Genomic DNA, 16,931 nt, shown 5'->3' with positions numbered 1-16,931 from the left:
GGCTAGCATCTCAGAGTTGGAGCCAAGTCGGCAGCAACTCTTCCCTTTGGGCCCAGCCCTTGGAGGGAAAGGGGCGTGTGTTCCTTTAAGGGGCTGGCCCGGCGGGAACGCGGGGGTTTGTCCGCAACCGCTTCCTCTCAGGCGATTCAAGAACCCCCAAATCCGCCCGCTTCCTAGAACCCGGACAGTCTTGGGCTGGAGGCGCTCCAGCCGTCCAAAGCCGCCTGGGGACGGTACGTAGCTCGGGGGTGGCCGGGCTCCTGGCCCTGCGGACCGTGTTCCCCTTCCCCGCTTTGGGTCTCCTGCGGGGCCCCACGTCTCCCAGGGTAGGGTCGGGGAAGTGGGCAGGAGGAGCGCGCTGGGCACTGCGGGGCTGGGGCGGAGCTGGGTTGTGATCGCCCCTGGGGCGCGCCCGGGGCGCGAGTTCGGGGGTGGGGGGAGCAGCGTCCGGGCGCGGGCCCACTTGCGCGGGACCCCTGGGCGCGCCATCGGGAGGCACATCCCCAGCGAAATCCGATGCCGCTGAGACCACCGCCAGGTCCAGCGGCTTTGCCAGCGGGGCCCGCCGGATCCCTGCCCGTCTCGTGCCGTCTGGGTCCTGCAGCCTCCGGCACGGTGCGCGGCAGGCCGCGCTCTGCCCCGCGGCATGTGTCGGGTGCTCTGGGGTCCACGGGAGCCCGGGGGTGGGGGTTGGGGGCAACCCGCGGGGCGGCTGGCGGGCCGACCTGCGCCTCTTGGTCTCTGCCGCCCCCTCGGCGGTCCCACGGAAAGCGCAAAGGATGCCCGGGGGTTTCAGGCCTCCGTTCGGGGGGTTTCTGCCTTAGGCAGCGTGACCAGAGGCGCAGAGGGAGGGCGGCGAGCAGCGCTCTGGGTAGGAGATGGGGTCGCTCAGGGAGGCATTTAGGGCCGGTGGGCGGCCAGGAAGGAAACAGCGCGGGCGCTTGGACCCAGCTCTGTCACCAACTCGCAGGAAGGCCCCAGCAGTCTGTGTGACCCGGCCTGGACCGCCCAGCGCCGGGTGCCCAGCGCGGACCCCCGGGAGAGCCTCTGCTCTCTGCAGCAGGGGGAGGTGATTGAGAAGCGCCCTGGCCTCCTTCCCGCGGCCCTGCGTGGGCCAGCGGGCTGGGAATGCTGATAGGAAACACCTCCAGCTTCCACTTTCCGGGGGCCGCAGGTTTCAAAGGCCCCTGTAAGCCTTGTCTAAGCAGGGGGCACCGAAGTCAAATTTCTCCTCGGGAGCCGGGGCTTGTGGAAACCTGGAGGGCAATGCTGCCCCCTGCTGGTGGAGGGGGAACTCTACTTTCCGCCGCGCAAGTGAGAGCTTGGGGGGGCTCCATCTTCCTTCCATGTAGGCGTTCCCCTTACTCTGCTGTGGGGAGGGGTCCCGAGGAAAGTGGTGCTGGGAAAAGCAAAGGATGGGCGGTCAGGAATTTTCTCTAACCTCTGCCTGTTTACCAAAGATAAAGCTTTGGATACTTCACTCACCTCCGTGCCCTTGGCCTCCGTTTCCCCAGCTGTAAGGAGAAGGCGATGGTGGCTGCTTTCTCTCCTTGGCAGTGAGAGGGGAGAAAGATTCACCGAAATAAGGGGAGGCTGCACTTTTTACAATAGTAATAACCGCTTAGATTTTGTGAGTGCCTGCCCTCTTGCCAGGCAGCTAAGGGCTCTGCAGACGGTCTCTCCCTTCGTTTTTATAGAACTCCTTTCTGGTTAGAATTATTGTGACCCCCATCTTACAGATGAGGAAAGCGGAGCTCAGTGACTTGCCCGCTGATACACTGTTAGTAACTGGGGGAACCCAAACCGAATCCCGGTGGCCTGATTCTAGAATCCGAAATCTGCCACTCTGCTCTTCTGCCAATACATATTAGCACCTGTTTGGGGGAACATCTGCTATGTGTTGGAGCTGGACATAATTCACCTTATATGATCCTCAGCCCTAGAGTGAGGTTCTAGTGTCCATCCTTCCCCCATCCTCCCCAGCCGAGGTCATGGAGGCACAGAGAGGTTGAGTAACTTGATCACGGTCACTCAGGGTGCAGCTGTGTCTTTGCCCAGGCAAAGCTCCAGCTGATTTGGGGGAGCCTCCTACAGCCACCAGGGTAGCCAGGGTCGGGAGCCCAGGCTGTCCATTGCTTGCCTGAGTGGTAGTGGTTAGCATTTGCCGAACATGCAGGGTGGTCATTGTCTTTAACCCCTGAGTTTCCCTATTAGTCTGCTCAGGAGACCAGGAAACTTCTGTTCCGGGAAGTGAAGTCAGCCAGCTGGCAGGTGGCAAGTCTAGCTGGCTGTCTCAGGCTTTGTGGGCTGCACTCCTGTCAGAGAGGGCTGGGAGAGGAGGGCCAGTTTCCACCTGGGTGGGAGCTCCTGGACACAGGGCTGATCTTTCCTTCAGGACTCACTTTGTTTTTCTTGGCACCCCTCCCCTCATTCTCAGGTTGCATGACTGCTGGGGATAGCATCCAGCAAAGAGAGGTGTCACCAGATCACACCTCTCCATTTGTGGGAGGGGTTTGTTGGTTTAAGTAGGGTCCACCCCAAGGTGGGGCTCTAACTCCCGACCCTGAGATCAAGAGCCCCACGCTTCACTGACTGAGCCAGCTGGGCACCCCTCGCAGTAGTGTTAATAAACCGGAGAGTAGACCTAGGTGGGTGTCCAGAGTGGAGAGGGGCCGAAAGTGATGGAGAACTAGGGCTATTTTGGGGTGCCTGGGGGTGGGCTCAGTCGGTTAAGTGTCTGCCTGCAGCTCAGGTCATGATCTCAGGGTCCTGGGATCGAGCCCTGCACCAGGCTCCCTGCTCAGTGTACAGTTTGCTTGTCCCTCTCCTTCCCCCCCTCCACTCGTGCTCTCTAAAAATCTTAAAAAAAAAAAAAAAAAAAAAAGCAAGAACTAGGGCTGCCTTTAGCTGGAAAGGAGAAGCCAGGAGGAGGACATGCCCTGGAGCTAAGGGTGGAAGATTGCCAGAATGGTTCTTTTAGAATGTAAATCAGATTCCGGGCCATCCTCCCCAGAAAGGCCCCCCCCCCAAGGTCTTCCGTTCAGCGCCGCACCCGGTCCTGTGCCTATGGCCCGGACATCATTTCCTGCCTCCCTCCCTCTTCCTCCTCATTGGACTTGAAGCCGTTCCTGCCTTTGCAGTTGCCGTTTCCCCAGAATTCTCAAAGCTCACACCCTCAGTTGGTCTCCTTCTCAGGGAGGTCTTCCAGATCCACCCTGTCTCCGGGGGCACCCCTCCCCTGCTTCAGCCTCTTGCAACATCCTCTCTCACTTGCAACACTTTGACCACATGGATGTCCCATATCCTATTTGCTGTCCGTTTCCCTCCCTGGAATGGGAGCTCTGGCAACTTCTGATTTGCATCCTGCATGGGAACTATGCCTGGCCCGTGGCGGATGCAGGATAAATACTTGCTGAGTGAATGAGGCCACATTCCAGCTCCTTCATCTATTTCCTTTTTTTTTTTTTTTTTTAAGATTTTATTTATTTGACAGAGATAGAGACAGCCAGCAAAAGAGGGAACACAAGCAGGGGGAGTGGGAGAGGAAGAAGCAGGCTTCCAACGGAGGAGCCTGATGTGGGGCTCGATCCCAGAACTCCGGGATCACGCCCTGAGCCGAAGGCAGACACTTAACGACTGAGCCACCTAGGCGCCCCCCTTCATCTATTTTCTGGGTAACCTTAGCCATGCAACTTAGCATTTCTTTTCTTCTTAAAGATTTTAATTATTTTTTGAGAGAGCGAGAGAGCGCGCGCCTGTGCACGCACGTGAGTGGGGGGAGGGGCAGAGGGAGAGAACCTCAAGCAGACTCCCCGCTGAGTGTGGAGTTGGACACAGGGTTCGATCCCGTGACTCGGAAATCACGACCTGAGCTGAAACCGAGGGTTGGCCGTCCCACTGATTGAGCCACCCAGGCACCCCCGCAACTTAGCGTTTCTGAGCCTCATTTTCCTTGTTTGTACAAGGGGGATAAAAATTCTGACGTTGTGAAACCCGCAGACAATGACATTGTGCAAGTGCATGGACAAGCGGAGGGCAGGCCTTCTCTAGGACAGATCCTTATGGGGTTTGGCTGAAGAGTTTACAAGAGAGTCCTGCCGCTGCGGTCTCGGCCATGTGACCTTCGGACGCTGGCTTCATGTCTTTGTGCCTCTGTTTACCTGTGGATTAATTGGGGAGAATAAAATTCTTGCTGACCGGGGTGGGAGGGGTTCTTGGAAGGGTCAGGGGAGCTGCTAGACAGGGAAGCCCTTTAAAACAGAGGTTATGAATGTGTGCTGGGGTCTTGGAGGCTGGGAAGGGGTGCCTAGGAGCTCGCTGGAGGACCCAGAAGGTGCTCCAGCCTTTCCTGGCTCAGTGCATGTTTCTAGAGGATGAATGACCTCATCCACGATTGGTAAGAACAGTGGGGGACTGAGGTCAGTGTATCATGGAATAGCGTTAGGCCAGTGATTTTTCTCAGCGTGCTGACGTACTGGAGCGACTGTAACAGGGTCTCTCACAAGCAAAGAGCAGGCGTTAGCAAGCTGTGGACTGTAAGATAAATGCCGACGGTCCTGCCGAAAAGTACACATATGAATGTCTATGATCCGGTCTGTTGCTGTTGAGTGTGCAAAACTCAGGAACCAGATAGATTTGGATCATGCAGCATCCCTACCTACCAAATTGTCCCACCTCTCAGGATCCAAACTCGCACCATCTCAAGGACACAATGGATTTGCGGAGAGAGGGGTCCCTATATGGCAGCTTCACGCAACGTTTTCGGGTAAGCGTAGCAATCAGAGGATGACACTGCAAAGCCATTAACTTGGAGTTTAAAAAAAAAAAAATTGAAAGAGATGGCTCCACCCTGGGTCAGATTCTTAATTTTGGCAAATGTGGTTTCTCTGGAATCCAAGGCCCCCAAAAACCTACATCTCAAAGGAGGAAGCCCTTGCCCGGGTGGTGAAGGCTGCGAAGGGCTGATAGGGCGTTGGTGCCAAGGTCAGTGGAGAGTTCACGGTGCTGGTGTTTGTTTAGGAGGACTCTGCCTGGTTTTGTGAACACTCTGGGTACAAAGCCGCATAGGTTTTAAGTTATCTGTCCCAGCCTTATTTCCCCTCACCTTATTTAATGCGAAAGTACACATTTTTTTCAGGCACCCAAGTATCACTTTGTGGCAGAAACACCTCCGTTTGATCATCCCAGGGAAGCCCTTTCTCACTGGGGGGCATCGGGGCTGCGAGGAGCTGCTGTGAGGCAGGGCACACGGCAGACGGGGACTGGCCAGCCCTACGCAGCCAGAGGCTGCGGGTGCCCAGGGACACAGTGGGGCCTGTGACAACCAGGTCCGTACCAACAGCCTCTGTCCTCGTTCCTCTTCCTTCCTGGTTCCAGACGTGGGACCTCAAGGAAGGGAAAGGAAACTCTCCTAGGAGGTCCTGCTGTGTGCCAGGCCCTGAGCTGTGTGCTTGGCATGTCACTTCCCTGAATTTGACATGGCCATTCTGGGCTTTAGAGCCAGAGTGGGTTTAGATCCCAGCTCTGCCATGTCCTCGCTGGATGACCTCGGGCCGATGATTTAATCTCTGTGCCTTGGTCTTCCCAGCTGTAAAATGAGGCTACTAAGAGGTTCCACCTGCAGGGCTTGTGTTCAGGAGTCAATGAGCTCGTAAGTGCTCGTTAAACTCAGCCGTTAGTACTTTTGTGCCAATGAGGCCAGTCCAAGTGAGGCTCCCCAGCTGGGTTCACAAAGAGACCCAAACGGGGCGGCTTAAGAACGCTAGGACTTTGTTTCTCTCATGGTACAGTGCAGATGGGGGAGGTCCAGGGCTGGTGGGACATCTGTGAGACTATGGTGACTCCTCTGGTCGCCAGCAGGTGGAGGGAAGGAATCCCAGGAAACGGTATCCCTAACTGTTTTGACCCAAGAGCTGCGTGGGGCGCGTGTTATCGCTGCCATTGTCCAGCACGGAGCCCCAGGGCCCCTCCTCGCTGCAGAGGGAGGCAGGAATTACAGCTTTCTGCTGGCCGGTCATCACCTTTCTAGAACCACGTTAGGGTAGGAGAGAAGTAGAACACTCGGGTGAAACATAGGTCAGGGGATTTTAATGAAGTTCATTCCGCAAGTGAGGAAACCTGGCTGGAATCACACAGCTTGTAAGTAGTGGAGATGGGGTTTGAACCCAGATCCTCCTACCCCCAAACCTGTTAGGTTGCCCAGATTTAAGTCCCTGTGAGGCTTTATGGGGGTCACCTGGGGACGCTTCTTAGCCAAGAAGCGAGACCTCAGAAGGGCAGTGTCCTGCAGTGCTTGGCACAGAGGGCAGCTGTGGGCCTCAGGATCTCCGCAAAGGGGTTTAGGAGGGCAGCGGATTCTGTCGACTTCCTCCATATTTGCTCCTTCCTCTCCAGCAGGGGCTCCTAACGGTTGTGAAAACAAGAAGGTTCCCTGCTCAATCCCACTGCCCTTCCTTACAGATTCCATGCTTTCCTTTTTCTTTTTAAAGTTTGTAAGAGAGAGAGCGCGCGCGCGCACATGAGCGGGGGGGGGGGGTTTGGTAGAGGGAGAAGGAAAAGCAGACCCCCTGCCTAGCAGGAGCCTGATGTGGGGCTTGATTCCAGGACCCCAAGATCACGATCTGAGCCAAAGTCAGACACTTAACCGACTGAGCTCCCCAGGCGCCCCATTTTTTTCTTTTCCCTTCCCTCCCTTCTCCCTCCTTTTGCTGTTCTTTCCCATTCTGGTTTACATACAACAGGCATTCACGGGGCCACAGCCTTACAATCATAGCAAAAGGGCAGTTCTCCTGTTGTTTGTCCATTTTAAATTACACCCTAGGCAGTGTTTCCACGTTGCTGCATGATAATCATAGTCATATTTCCAGACGCCCGCTGTGCCCTGGCCTTTACTGCCCCACTGTCCCCCTTCAACACAGCCCCTGGAAGGGTGTTTCTGAGAGGTTCTTCTGACCCTGTGGCTCCTCTGTTTACAGCCGTCACTGGCACCCCAGGGCCTTCGGGACAAAGGAGAGGGAAAAGCCTGAGCTGGAGACCCAAGGGCATCTAGACGCTGGACCGGCTGACCCCTCTCATGGCCTCTCCCCTGGATCAGCCAGGGTTTCAGCAAGAATTCACCCTGGGTGTTTCCAATAAAGAGGCTCTAATTAGGAAGGAAAGGCTGGCTTCTAGAGTGGGGATGGGAGGCAATGCAGAAGGGAGAAGACAGAAGCAATGGCAGGCTCTCCCCCCAGGCCTGGGGTGGGGGGTGTGGGTGGGAAGGGGAAGAAAGAGTGTTACACAGCCCAGGAGAGCAGGTGCTGGGGAGAGGAGCCAGCAGCAGGGCTGTGGTCACTAGGGGGACGCAGCTTCTCCTTCCCGCCCCCATCCTGTGGGTGCCTCCCGTTGGAAGCCAGAGGCCAGGGCGCCCGGAGAAGCGAGAAGCGTCCCTGGGACCAGAGCAGAGGGAAGCACAGATAGAGAACTTCCAGCACATTCCCAGCCCCCCACATGCTCCCTTTGGCCTCTGGGCCTTTGCATTTGCCGGTCCCCTGCTTGGCCCACCCCAGTGCCCTTTCCACCCGGCTAACCCGTTTTCAGTCTTGTTTCCTGCTCCTTTTCTCTACCCCACCTCTATACTCCCCACACAGCGTCGTGACTCTGCCCCCTCTCTGCATCGAGTTCTTCCAAGGCTGCCGGTCTTTTAAATCCTTAAGGGCTCAGCAAATGGCAATGAGCAGGGCGGGGCAAAGGTGAGGGGGAGGTGAGTGAGGCCTTAGCCTTGGGAGCCAAATACACGAGAGGAGGGGGGGTGTGTGCACCAAAAAAACTCAATCATCGAGGTATAATATTTAAATGCAATATTTAAAAAAACCAAATAAACGCACTCCAGCCCAAGGGCTAGCTGCCTATTTTATTTGTGTGTCCACAGAAACTGGAATGGCCCCCAGAAGTGCTCTAAGCACGGCATTTAACATTTTTTTTGACCTTGACTCAGGATAAATCAATCTGTGAACTCCCCGTCACCCCCGGAGACCTCTTTAGACCTCTCGGGACTGAAACGAAAGCTCAACAATGCAGGCGTCCTCTCACTAAACATGAATACACCCTGAGATTTTCTAGTCTAGTCTAGGCTCTTCCGTGTCATTAAGAAAATGCTGCTCACAATCTTTCAAATCCAAGCGTGCCATCTGAAAACTCGATACCGCCTCCTCACCCTGTGTAATTTTCTCCGAGGACGTCGTGCCTCCTCCTAACCCCTCCCTTGGCTTTGTTGGCTCGCTTCTGGCCCATCTTGCCTGTGGGATGCGGTTCCCCAGAGGGCAGGACCTGGGCTCGCTCCCCTCTGTCTCCTCTGCTGTGAGATCAGGGCCTGCGGGGGGAGGGGGGGTGGTACAGAAGATGCTATGTAATGATCTGTTGAGTGAGTGAGTGGGTGCTGGAACCCAAGGACCCTCGGGCCCCCTGCAGCAGGCTTCTCTCACTGGCTTGTTTTTCTTCTCTTGCCAGCCTGCCCCAGGCTCCCGTCTTACCCCGGACACCCTGGCGCTGCAGCCGTGCCTGGCGCCATGGGCCCGCTGCTGCTGGTCCTGCTGTACCCCCTGCCCTGCGTCTCTGGGCTGCCTTTCTACAACGGCTTCTACTACTCCAACAATCCCAACGGCTGGAACCTGGGCAACGGCCACGGTGAAGGTGGGCGGCCTCCTGGCTCTGGCTCTATGCTCCCCGGGGTGACCAGGACCTCGCCTGGCTCCTGTTCTGATATGCAGGTTCCAGGTCGGGACAGGGGACAGACAGGGCGTGGAGCCAGCAGCCCCTTCCCTACCTGGGCCCTTGCAATGGACTGGGCTCATTTCTGAGATGAGTGCAAGGGATGGTTCAGTTACTCAGTGTTTGCTAGTCCCCCGGGCTTGGAGTGGTCAGAGCCAGAGGCACATAAAGACAATCAGCTGTGCACTTAGGGACACTCCCAGAGCCCTGCCAGTTTTCCAAGATCCAACTGCAGTGGGACCTCCCCGGTGTCCCCAGTGGAAAGGGGGTTTGGGATTAGATAGATGAGTTTGAATCTTAATTTTGCCACTTAGTAGCTGCATGGCTTTGGGCAGGTGACTTGGGGGGGAGGGGCAGAAGGGGAGAGAGAGAGAATCCTAAGCAGGCTCCATGCTCAGCATCGAGCCCGACTCAGGCTGGATCTCACGACCCTGAGATCATGACCTCAGCCGAAATCAGGAGTCGGATGCTTAACCGACTGAGCCACCCAGGCGCCTCTGGGCAGGTGACTTTGTAGTTGGCAGTTGTGCACCCACTATGCGTCAGGCATGCTTCTAGGTGCCTTCCGTACGTTGTCTCATACGATCCTCGCAAAAGCCCTGGCACACAAGCAAGGTTCCCAACCAGCACAATGAGGGCACCCACCAGGCCACGCTGGTGGCGGCCACCCCCGCAGCCCCGAAAGCAGATACTATGGATTATTTCAGTTCATGGATGAGGAACCCGAAGCTTGGAGTTGAGCCAGCCTCCCAGGGCGCACAGATCGTAAGCACCTGTGCCAAGATTTGTTTGTGGCCGGACTGAGAACGCAGCCCACCTGGCCATGATGCGAGCCTCCCTCAGGCTCTCGGGGAGAAGGTGTTCCTTGCCTCTCCCGGTGTCCCATGGCTACTGATGGACCTGAGTCGCTCCCATCTGCCTCTGGGTCACATTTCCCTCGGCCCCCTCACTAAGAAGATACGTGTGACTGCAATCCTTAATTTAGTCCTCTTTCTCTGCCATAGAAGGCAACTTTCTATGGGCCAGGGATTAGGACCTGGCTCTCTCGGGGCGCCCTTATTTGGCCTCCCACCTTCCTTTCCCCCCAGAATTTGTTTTGTTAGACACTCACGACTTCAACGAGTTTCACGGAAACTTAAAGACTTAAACTTTCTACCCATAGTTTCACCACTTTCCCTTCAGTCCCTGAATACGTGCGAGCAAAATCACAAATGATCCCCCCCACCTGGGGGAACCGTTGCCAACATGTCAGGTGGGGCCCTCTAGCCTTTGATAGAGGGGGCTCTCCCTGTCACTTCACAGAATACAGTTTTTCCAAGGTCACTGAGTGGGTATCTAGCTGCCAGGTTCTTTTACTCGTCTGTATAGTGTTGGTCATACGGAGGTGTTAGGATTTAGCCCAATATTCTCATTGTCTTCGGGGTAAAGCTTCGAACACGGCTTTACGAACGAGCATCGGGGGAAAACAAAGGACGTCGTAGCCGCTCCATGATAGGCCTGCCTCACGTCTGTTGAGCTTTTTCCAGACGCCCCACCTTACCTGATTTGAGCCGCAGCACAGCCCACTGTGGCTACCGATGGGACCCCATTCTACAAATAAGGAAAGTGGTTTGGAGAGTCAGCCGATTTCTCTAGACTCGACTAGACTTGCGGAAAGTTGGAGCCAAGATTCCAGCTTCTCTGACTCCAGGCCTGTGGTCCCAAACCTCTGTGCCTACTGCCTGTCCGGAACAGCCTTCTCCAACTTCAGTGACCGGCAACGTCACCTGGAAAGCCGTTCAAACACTGATCACGGGGCTTTACCCCCAGAGTTTTTGATTCAGGGGGTCTGGGGTGGGGCCTGGGAGTTTGCATTTCTGACAAGTTCCCAGTGCTGCTGCTGCTGCTGGCTCAGGGACCCCCGTTTGAGAACCACGGCACCAGAGCACCTGGCTTTTTCAGCATGGAGCCCCAGCAGGGAGCCTCCTGTTTGCTGCTTACCCCGGAGAACGACTGTCCTCCCCTACCCTGTGTCCCTCCAAGGGTCTAAGTCCGGGCCCAAGAGCATGAGGTAGTAAGACCTATGTCGGGGGTCTCAAGTTACAGATGAGCCAGCCTTAGCCATACCTGGTTCTTGGTGCCACTGTGGGGGGCTCTGTGTTTATTTGTACCCAGGAGCCCTGCGTGTACATAGTCTCGTGTAGAAGTCCTCACCTCATCTCACCTGCGTTGCTAGGTATTTGGGGAGCATCAGGGGGAACGGTTGGACAGAAAGGGCAAGCTGTGCTCTCCCGTGGCCAGCGTGGTAGGGAAGGACCCTCGGGGAGAGCTGAGTCCTAGCCCGCCACCTGCTAAGCGAGAAGCCTGCCACATCAGGTCGCTTCTTACGCACAACAAACTGAATGGCTTAAGACAACAGCCTTTTTGGTGTTTTTTGGTTTTGTTTTGTTTGTTTGTTTTGTTGTTTGAATTGTGATTCCACGGGTCAGCATTCTGGGGCTGCCTTCCATGTCCTTGGTCCTGGCTGTGCTCACTCAGTTGATGGTGCCTGCGGCCGGTAGGACGGGTCAGCTGGGGGCTGGTTGGCCCAGGATGGCCCCAGCTGCGAGGGCTTGTCTCTGGTCCCTGTGGGCTCTCCTTCTCCAGCATGTGAGCCCAGGCTCGTTGTCGTGGGGGCTGGCAAGGTTCCGGGAAAGAGTGGACCCAGACTCTGAGCAGGCACAGGGGAAGAGTCACTTCTGTCATGTTCATTTGGTCAAAGCAAGTGGCAGGGCCAGCATGGATTCAAGGGGGAGGGGAAATAGTGTCCCTTCTGGATAGGAGATGCAAGGTCATGGTGCAGAGCGTGTGGATACAGACAGGGGTGCAGCATATGGCCGTTCTTGCAATGGGTAACTTCCGAGCCTGGCGGGGGCTGGGGATGAGCTGGGGGTGGCCCTTGCAGGGGCACAGATGCGCTGGAACACATCCCCATCAGCATCCTACCTCTCTCCCAGGCATTTTCAATGGGGTGAAGCTGGTGGTAGAGACGCCCGAGGAGACCCTGTTCTCCCACCGAGGGGCCAACGCAACCCTGCCCTGCCGCTACCACTACGAGCCGGCCCTGCTGTCCCCGAGGCCCGTGCGCGTCAAATGGTGGAAGCTGTCGGAGAATGGGGCCCCGGAGCAGGACGTGCTGGTGGCCATTGGGCCGAGGCACCGCTCCTTTGGAGACTACCGGGGCCGGGTGCGCCTGCGGCGGGACGGGGAGCGCCAAGTGTCGCTGCAGATCCGCGGCTTGAGGCTGGAGGACTCCGGGCGTTACCGCTGTGAGGTCATTGATGGGCTGGAGGACGAGAGCGGCCTGGTGGAGCTGGAGCTGCGGGGTGAGGCCCCAAGAGGTGGGGGCATGTGGGGGCCTGGGCCACGGGGAGAGAGGGCCCCGAGAAACTTTCTAGAACTCTGTGCTTTCGACAGCCATGCAGTCCTCAAAACCACCCCACGGGGAAACTACTGCTCTCATCGCCCCATTTTACAGATGTGGAAACAGAGGCACAGGAAGGTCAAGTAACTTCCTAAGGTCACACTGCCCATAGATGGCAGAGTAGGAGTTTGACCCCAGGTAGTCGGGCTCCAGGACGCACTACTCCCTCTGGCTCACACCTTGTTCAGAGCGAGGAAAACAGGAGCTGAGACTCCAGCGGAGTCGGCGGCAGCACAAACCAAGTGTGCGTGGGAGGAGTGGTGGGCACCGGGGCACGTGGCTGAGCCGTCGTCCTGGCCCAAAGGAGTGCCCTGCTCAGGCCCAGAAGCAGACCCCACGCAGCCAGGTTTTCTGATTTGACAAGAGAAGCATATACTTTTATGTGAAATCTCTGGATTTTTCTGTAAAAATCTTCTAATGAAAAAAACAACAACAGTCAACTCAGTGTTGTCTAAACCACCAGGGCCTGCGCTCCAGACCTTGTGTGTGGGCTCCCGGGGGCAATCGCTAGGGGCTGTTACCTCCTCTGTCTCTAGGACGGGCTGTGTGTCCTCATACCTCCCCTACCTGCGAGGGAGGCAGCTGGGATGTGTAGAGAGGACCATGTCCTGGCTCCATACCCACCCCAGCTGGGCTGCCCGGGGTAGACGCCTCATCCCCTTGGAGCTCCCGTCCCCTGCAGTGTGAAATGAGGGCCTCGTCTGCCTCCTTGTGAGGAGATGAGGATAAAAGGCAAGTCAGGGACCTTTATCATCAGCATCCACCTGTCTAGTCCAGATGGCGGCCAGAGGGGTCACAGTCCTCATCCCTGATGTTGAGTATGACGGGAATGGGAGGGTGCCTGTGTGGTCAGGTGAGAGCCCTCTATCAGGTCACACAGATGGCTCTCTGTGTCCTCACGTGGTGGAAGGAGTGAGCGACCTCTGTGGGAGACGCTAATCTCATTCACAAGAGTGCCACCCTCGCGACCTAAGTACCTCCTAAAAGCCCCACCTCCACAGACCATCACATTAGTTCAACACCAGTTAGGGGGGCACACTGAGACCACGGCACTGGGTTCTTGCAACAGCCCTGTGAATTCGGGGGTGTTCCCATTCTGTAGTTGGGGACATTAATTGGGTGATTCATTCATGACCTTAACATGGTTTCTGAGTGCTGCTGTGTGCCAGCCTCGTCCCAGGAGGGTGGTGGAGAGCAGACATAGACTCTGCTTCGGACCCGGACAGGAGATGACAGGTTTGCTTCTGTGAGGGACTGTGTGTGTGTGTGTGTGTGTGTGTGTGTGTGTGTGTGTGTGTGTTGGGGGGAGTATCCTTCCCAGTGGCGTGGGGGGCAGGGACTGGGGTCTCCAGCCCGCTGGGCCCCTGCCGCCCCTTCAGCCCCCTCCTTCCTCCCTCCCCAGGTGTGGTCTTTCCCTACCAGCACCCCCGCGGGCGCTACCAGCTCAACTTCCACGAGGCGCAGCGGGCGTGTGTGGAGCAGGATGCGGTGGTGGCCTCCTTCGAGCAGTTGTTCCGGGCCTGGGAGGAGGGCCTGGACTGGTGCAATGCCGGCTGGCTGCAGGACGCCTCGGTGCAGTACCCCATCACGCGGGTCCGGCAGCCCTGCGGGGGCCTGGGCCTGGCGCCTGGCGTGCGCAGCTACGGCCCGCGTCACCACCGCCTGCACCGCTATGATGCGTTCTGCTTCGCTCCCGCCCTCAGGGGTGAGTGCGCCGGCCCAGCGCGGGCCCGGGGGTGGGAGGCAGCTTTAGGACCCCTCTGCCTGCCCTGCCGACACCTTTACGGGGAGGTTTGGAGTGCCTGCAGGGGTGGAAGCCACGTCTGGCTGAGTTTTGAGTGTTTTGCTGCGCTTCAGACATTCTTTGAGAGCCTACTGTGTGCTGGGGCCAGCACTAGGTTCTGGGCATCAGAGACCAATAAAGCATGGTCTGTCCTCACAACGGGGATCATTTCACGCGAAGGTAAATAAAGACAGTAATTGGTTCATTGTCTCATCCCAAACGTTCAGGAAAGTATCCTGGCACATAGTAGGTACTCAGTAACAGATTTTTTTTAAAGATTTTATTTTTAAGTCATCTCTACATGCAACATGGGGCTCGAGCTCACAACCCCGAGGTCAAGAGTTGCACGCTCCACTGACTGAGCCAGCCAGGTGCTCCGGGACTCAGTAAATGATGGGGTGGGCAAGAGACTCTGGTGCGGCCTAGGTGGGGTGCCCACCCAGGGTGCAGTTAGGGAAGGGGGAGGTGGAGTACAGACATGATGGGAGGGACCCTGGCCCTCTGGCAGTGGGATGGAACCCTCAGAGAGGGGGTCAGAACTGGGGAGGGACCTCGCCAAGGATGCATGGCAAGTGCCCGCAGCCCGGTGGCTCCCTGGGCTCATCATTGCCAGGTCTGCTAGGTGAGGTCCGATGGGCTGCCGTTTCTGCAGGCCGCACTGTCCCCTCTGGGTGCCCGCCTCCGCTGCCCAGCCCTCACAGCCCGCTTTCCCACAGGGCAGGTGTACTACCTGGAGCACCCGGAGAAGCTGACGTTGGCGGAGGCGGAGGAGGCCTGCCGGGAAGACGGCGCCCACATTGCCAAGGTGGGCCAGCTCTTCGCTGCCTGGAAGTTCCGTGGCCTGGACCGCTGCGATGCTGGCTGGCTGGCGGATGGCAGTGTCCGCTACCCTGTGGTCCACCCGCGTCCCAACTGTGGGCTCCTGGAGCCTGGTGTCCGAAGCTTCGGCTTCCCAGACCCGCAGGGCCGGGAGTATGGCGTGTATTGCTACCGTCTGCGTTAGTCCCCCGGAGTGCACTCGCCACCAGCCCGCCCCCTCCCCTCTCGCACTGTATTTATTGAATGGTTCATGTTCCCTTGCGGGTTGGGGCAATTTTTGTATTGTTTTTATACTTCTCACGTTAAATTTTTTTTTAATTACTTTTTTTGGGGGGGGTAAACCCAACATTCCAAATCCTCCCTTTGTTCAGGTGGACACCCCAAGACTCCCCCCTTTTGGGAATCCCTCTTCCCTTCTCCTCTAGGCCATTGGAGGTTCGGGGGCTGACAAGGGCTCTACCATCTCTGAACGCAGCCCCTCTCCCTGCCCCAGGGAGGCTGGTGCCCAGAGCGAATAGTGACGCCTGGTGGCTACAGCTCCCCCTTGGCCTGGGGCAGGGGGAGGGTATCCCGGGGGCCCTGGAGCTGGGCGTTGTGGTCTCCTGCCTCCTCTTCCTCCTCGGAGAAGCTGCTGGCCCACAGTGCAGCTGAGGAGCTGGGGCTGGAAGCAGGTCCCTAGGCTTCTGTGTGAAGTCCCAGGAAAGGGAGAAACTTCTCTCCCTGTTTTTTCCTTCTCTCTCCAAAGAGTCTGTATTTTGTTCTCCTTTGTCCCTGCTCAGGGAGCGGCCCTCAGGTGTGTGTACTTTCTTTGGACAATAAATGGTGCTGTGACCCCCCGTCCCTGTGTCTGGCTCTCTGCCTCGTTCAGTCCGGGCCCAGCTCCCTTTCCAGGGAGAGTGGGGGCAGTTCTATTTCCGGGGGCTCCGTGGGCTGCACCTTCAGGCCCCCCGTGGTTCTGGCTGCCTGCCCTGTGGCGCCCCTGCCTCGGGTGCTGGCCTAGTCGCTGGAGGCTCCAGCCTGCTTTCCCACCATCTCCCCTCCCAGGCTGTGTGTCAGCTCAGGCCCGGAAGAGAAGGAGGTGCCTCTCAGGACACACCCCAAGATCTCAGAGACCAGCCCTCTCCATGTCTCACCCTCTGCCCCTGCCCCGACCCCAGCTTCAGGAAAGCAGGCCTGCCTCTGCTCAGGCACACTTCTGCCACTCACACTGCTACGGAGTCCGTTCTTCACGTCTCAAAGTGTGACCAGGCAGCACCCCGGCAAATTATTAGAATGGCCAATTTCTGAGCCCCACCCCAGACCGTCCATAGGAGAAGCTCTGGTGCTGTCACAAACCCTCTTGAGTCTAATGCAGGCTCAAGTCTGAAGACCACAGACGTCGCTGTACTCCCAACTAATCAGTTGATCAATTAATGACATAATTATTGAGTCTCTTCTATGTGACCATCACTGCACCCTCTCTACTTTTGTCCACTCATTTCCAGACTCGTAGGTCGTCTGGACACATCTCTATATTCACCGACAAATACTATACCGCACATATACACACCTGAAAAGATAGCGGCAGGCTCACAGCACGCACGAGCCGCGCCCAGACACAGTCGCAGACACAGATGTGAGGGCCCACGGGGCCACTGTGATGAGCAGAGGTGGCACGCACCTGGCCTCTGAAGGAACAGGCTGGTGGGGGGCTGCCCCTAGTATGCACGCTCGGGTTCCACTCAGGGTCTTTCGAGGGAGTCCATAAGCAATCGAAATTGTTTCCGTTGATATCCTATAGCCTCCTCGAGGGCAGGATGCCCAGCCCTTTTTGCTAGTGGCCAGCGAACTAGCTAGCCGCAAATACGTGTAAGCAAGATTCACTGTTCCCAGGCTGCCTGCAACTGTTTTGTTCCCTCTTATAAGCCCTGATGTGTCCCTGCTCTTGACTCTACCAAGCGCCTCCGATGGGAGCAGCGTGCGAGCAAAGAACCAAACCGTGCAAAGTTACCAGATGCCTCGTTTGAGTTGTAAATGCAAACACCACACCCATCGGCCCTCACACACACACACACACACACAGTCCACCAAACGCACAGGTACCCTCACAAAAATAGAGTACAACAGGTGTGACTGTTCCAGGCTTTGTGAACAGACAAG

At 57.0% G+C, this 16,931-nt stretch overlaps 1 protein-coding gene across 2 annotated transcripts; it reads left to right on the top strand.

The window, feature by feature from the left end:
- The first annotated feature begins 44 nt into the window (after positions 1-44).
- HAPLN3 (hyaluronan and proteoglycan link protein 3) lies at positions 45-15,628 on the top strand. Of its 2 annotated transcripts, none has more exons than XM_026510446.4 (5): positions 45-233; positions 8,488-8,670; positions 11,724-12,107; positions 13,593-13,895; positions 14,690-15,628. In XM_026510446.4, exons 2-5 carry the CDS (start codon positions 8,547-8,549, stop codon positions 14,974-14,976), a joined length of 1,098 nt encoding a protein of 365 aa, XP_026366231.1. In that variant the 5' UTR covers positions 45-233; positions 8,488-8,546; the 3' UTR covers positions 14,977-15,628. The 2 variants fall into 2 exon arrangements, with proteins under 2 accessions (XP_026366231.1, XP_044244337.1); XM_044388402.3 differs by having other exon boundaries at positions 64-233; positions 11,724-12,092.
- The last annotated feature ends 1,303 nt before the right edge of the window (positions 15,629-16,931 follow it).

Source organism: Ursus arctos, unplaced genomic scaffold (assembly GCF_023065955.2).
Source record: "Ursus arctos isolate Adak ecotype North America unplaced genomic scaffold, UrsArc2.0 scaffold_28, whole genome shotgun sequence".
In the NCBI taxonomy this organism is placed as follows: Eukaryota; Metazoa; Chordata; class Mammalia; order Carnivora; family Ursidae; genus Ursus; species Ursus arctos.
The sequence above is the reverse complement of the archived record's forward strand: the minus strand, read 5'-3'. Positions and strand labels throughout refer to the sequence as shown.

Excerpts from the sequence above, each read along its gene's own strand:
- HAPLN3 (XM_026510446.4), top strand. The coding sequence starts at position 8,547 with ATGGGCCCGCTGCTGCTGGTCCTGCTGTACCCCCTGCCCTGCGTCTCT. Across the intron at positions 8,671-11,723 it reads GGGCAACGGCCACGGTGAAG|GCATTTTCAATGGGGTGAAG; the intron begins GTGGGCGGCCTC and ends CCTCTCTCCCAG. Across the intron at positions 12,108-13,592 it reads GCGGGGTGAGGCCCCAAGAG|GTGTGGTCTTTCCCTACCAG; the intron begins GTGGGGGCATGT and ends CTCCCTCCCCAG.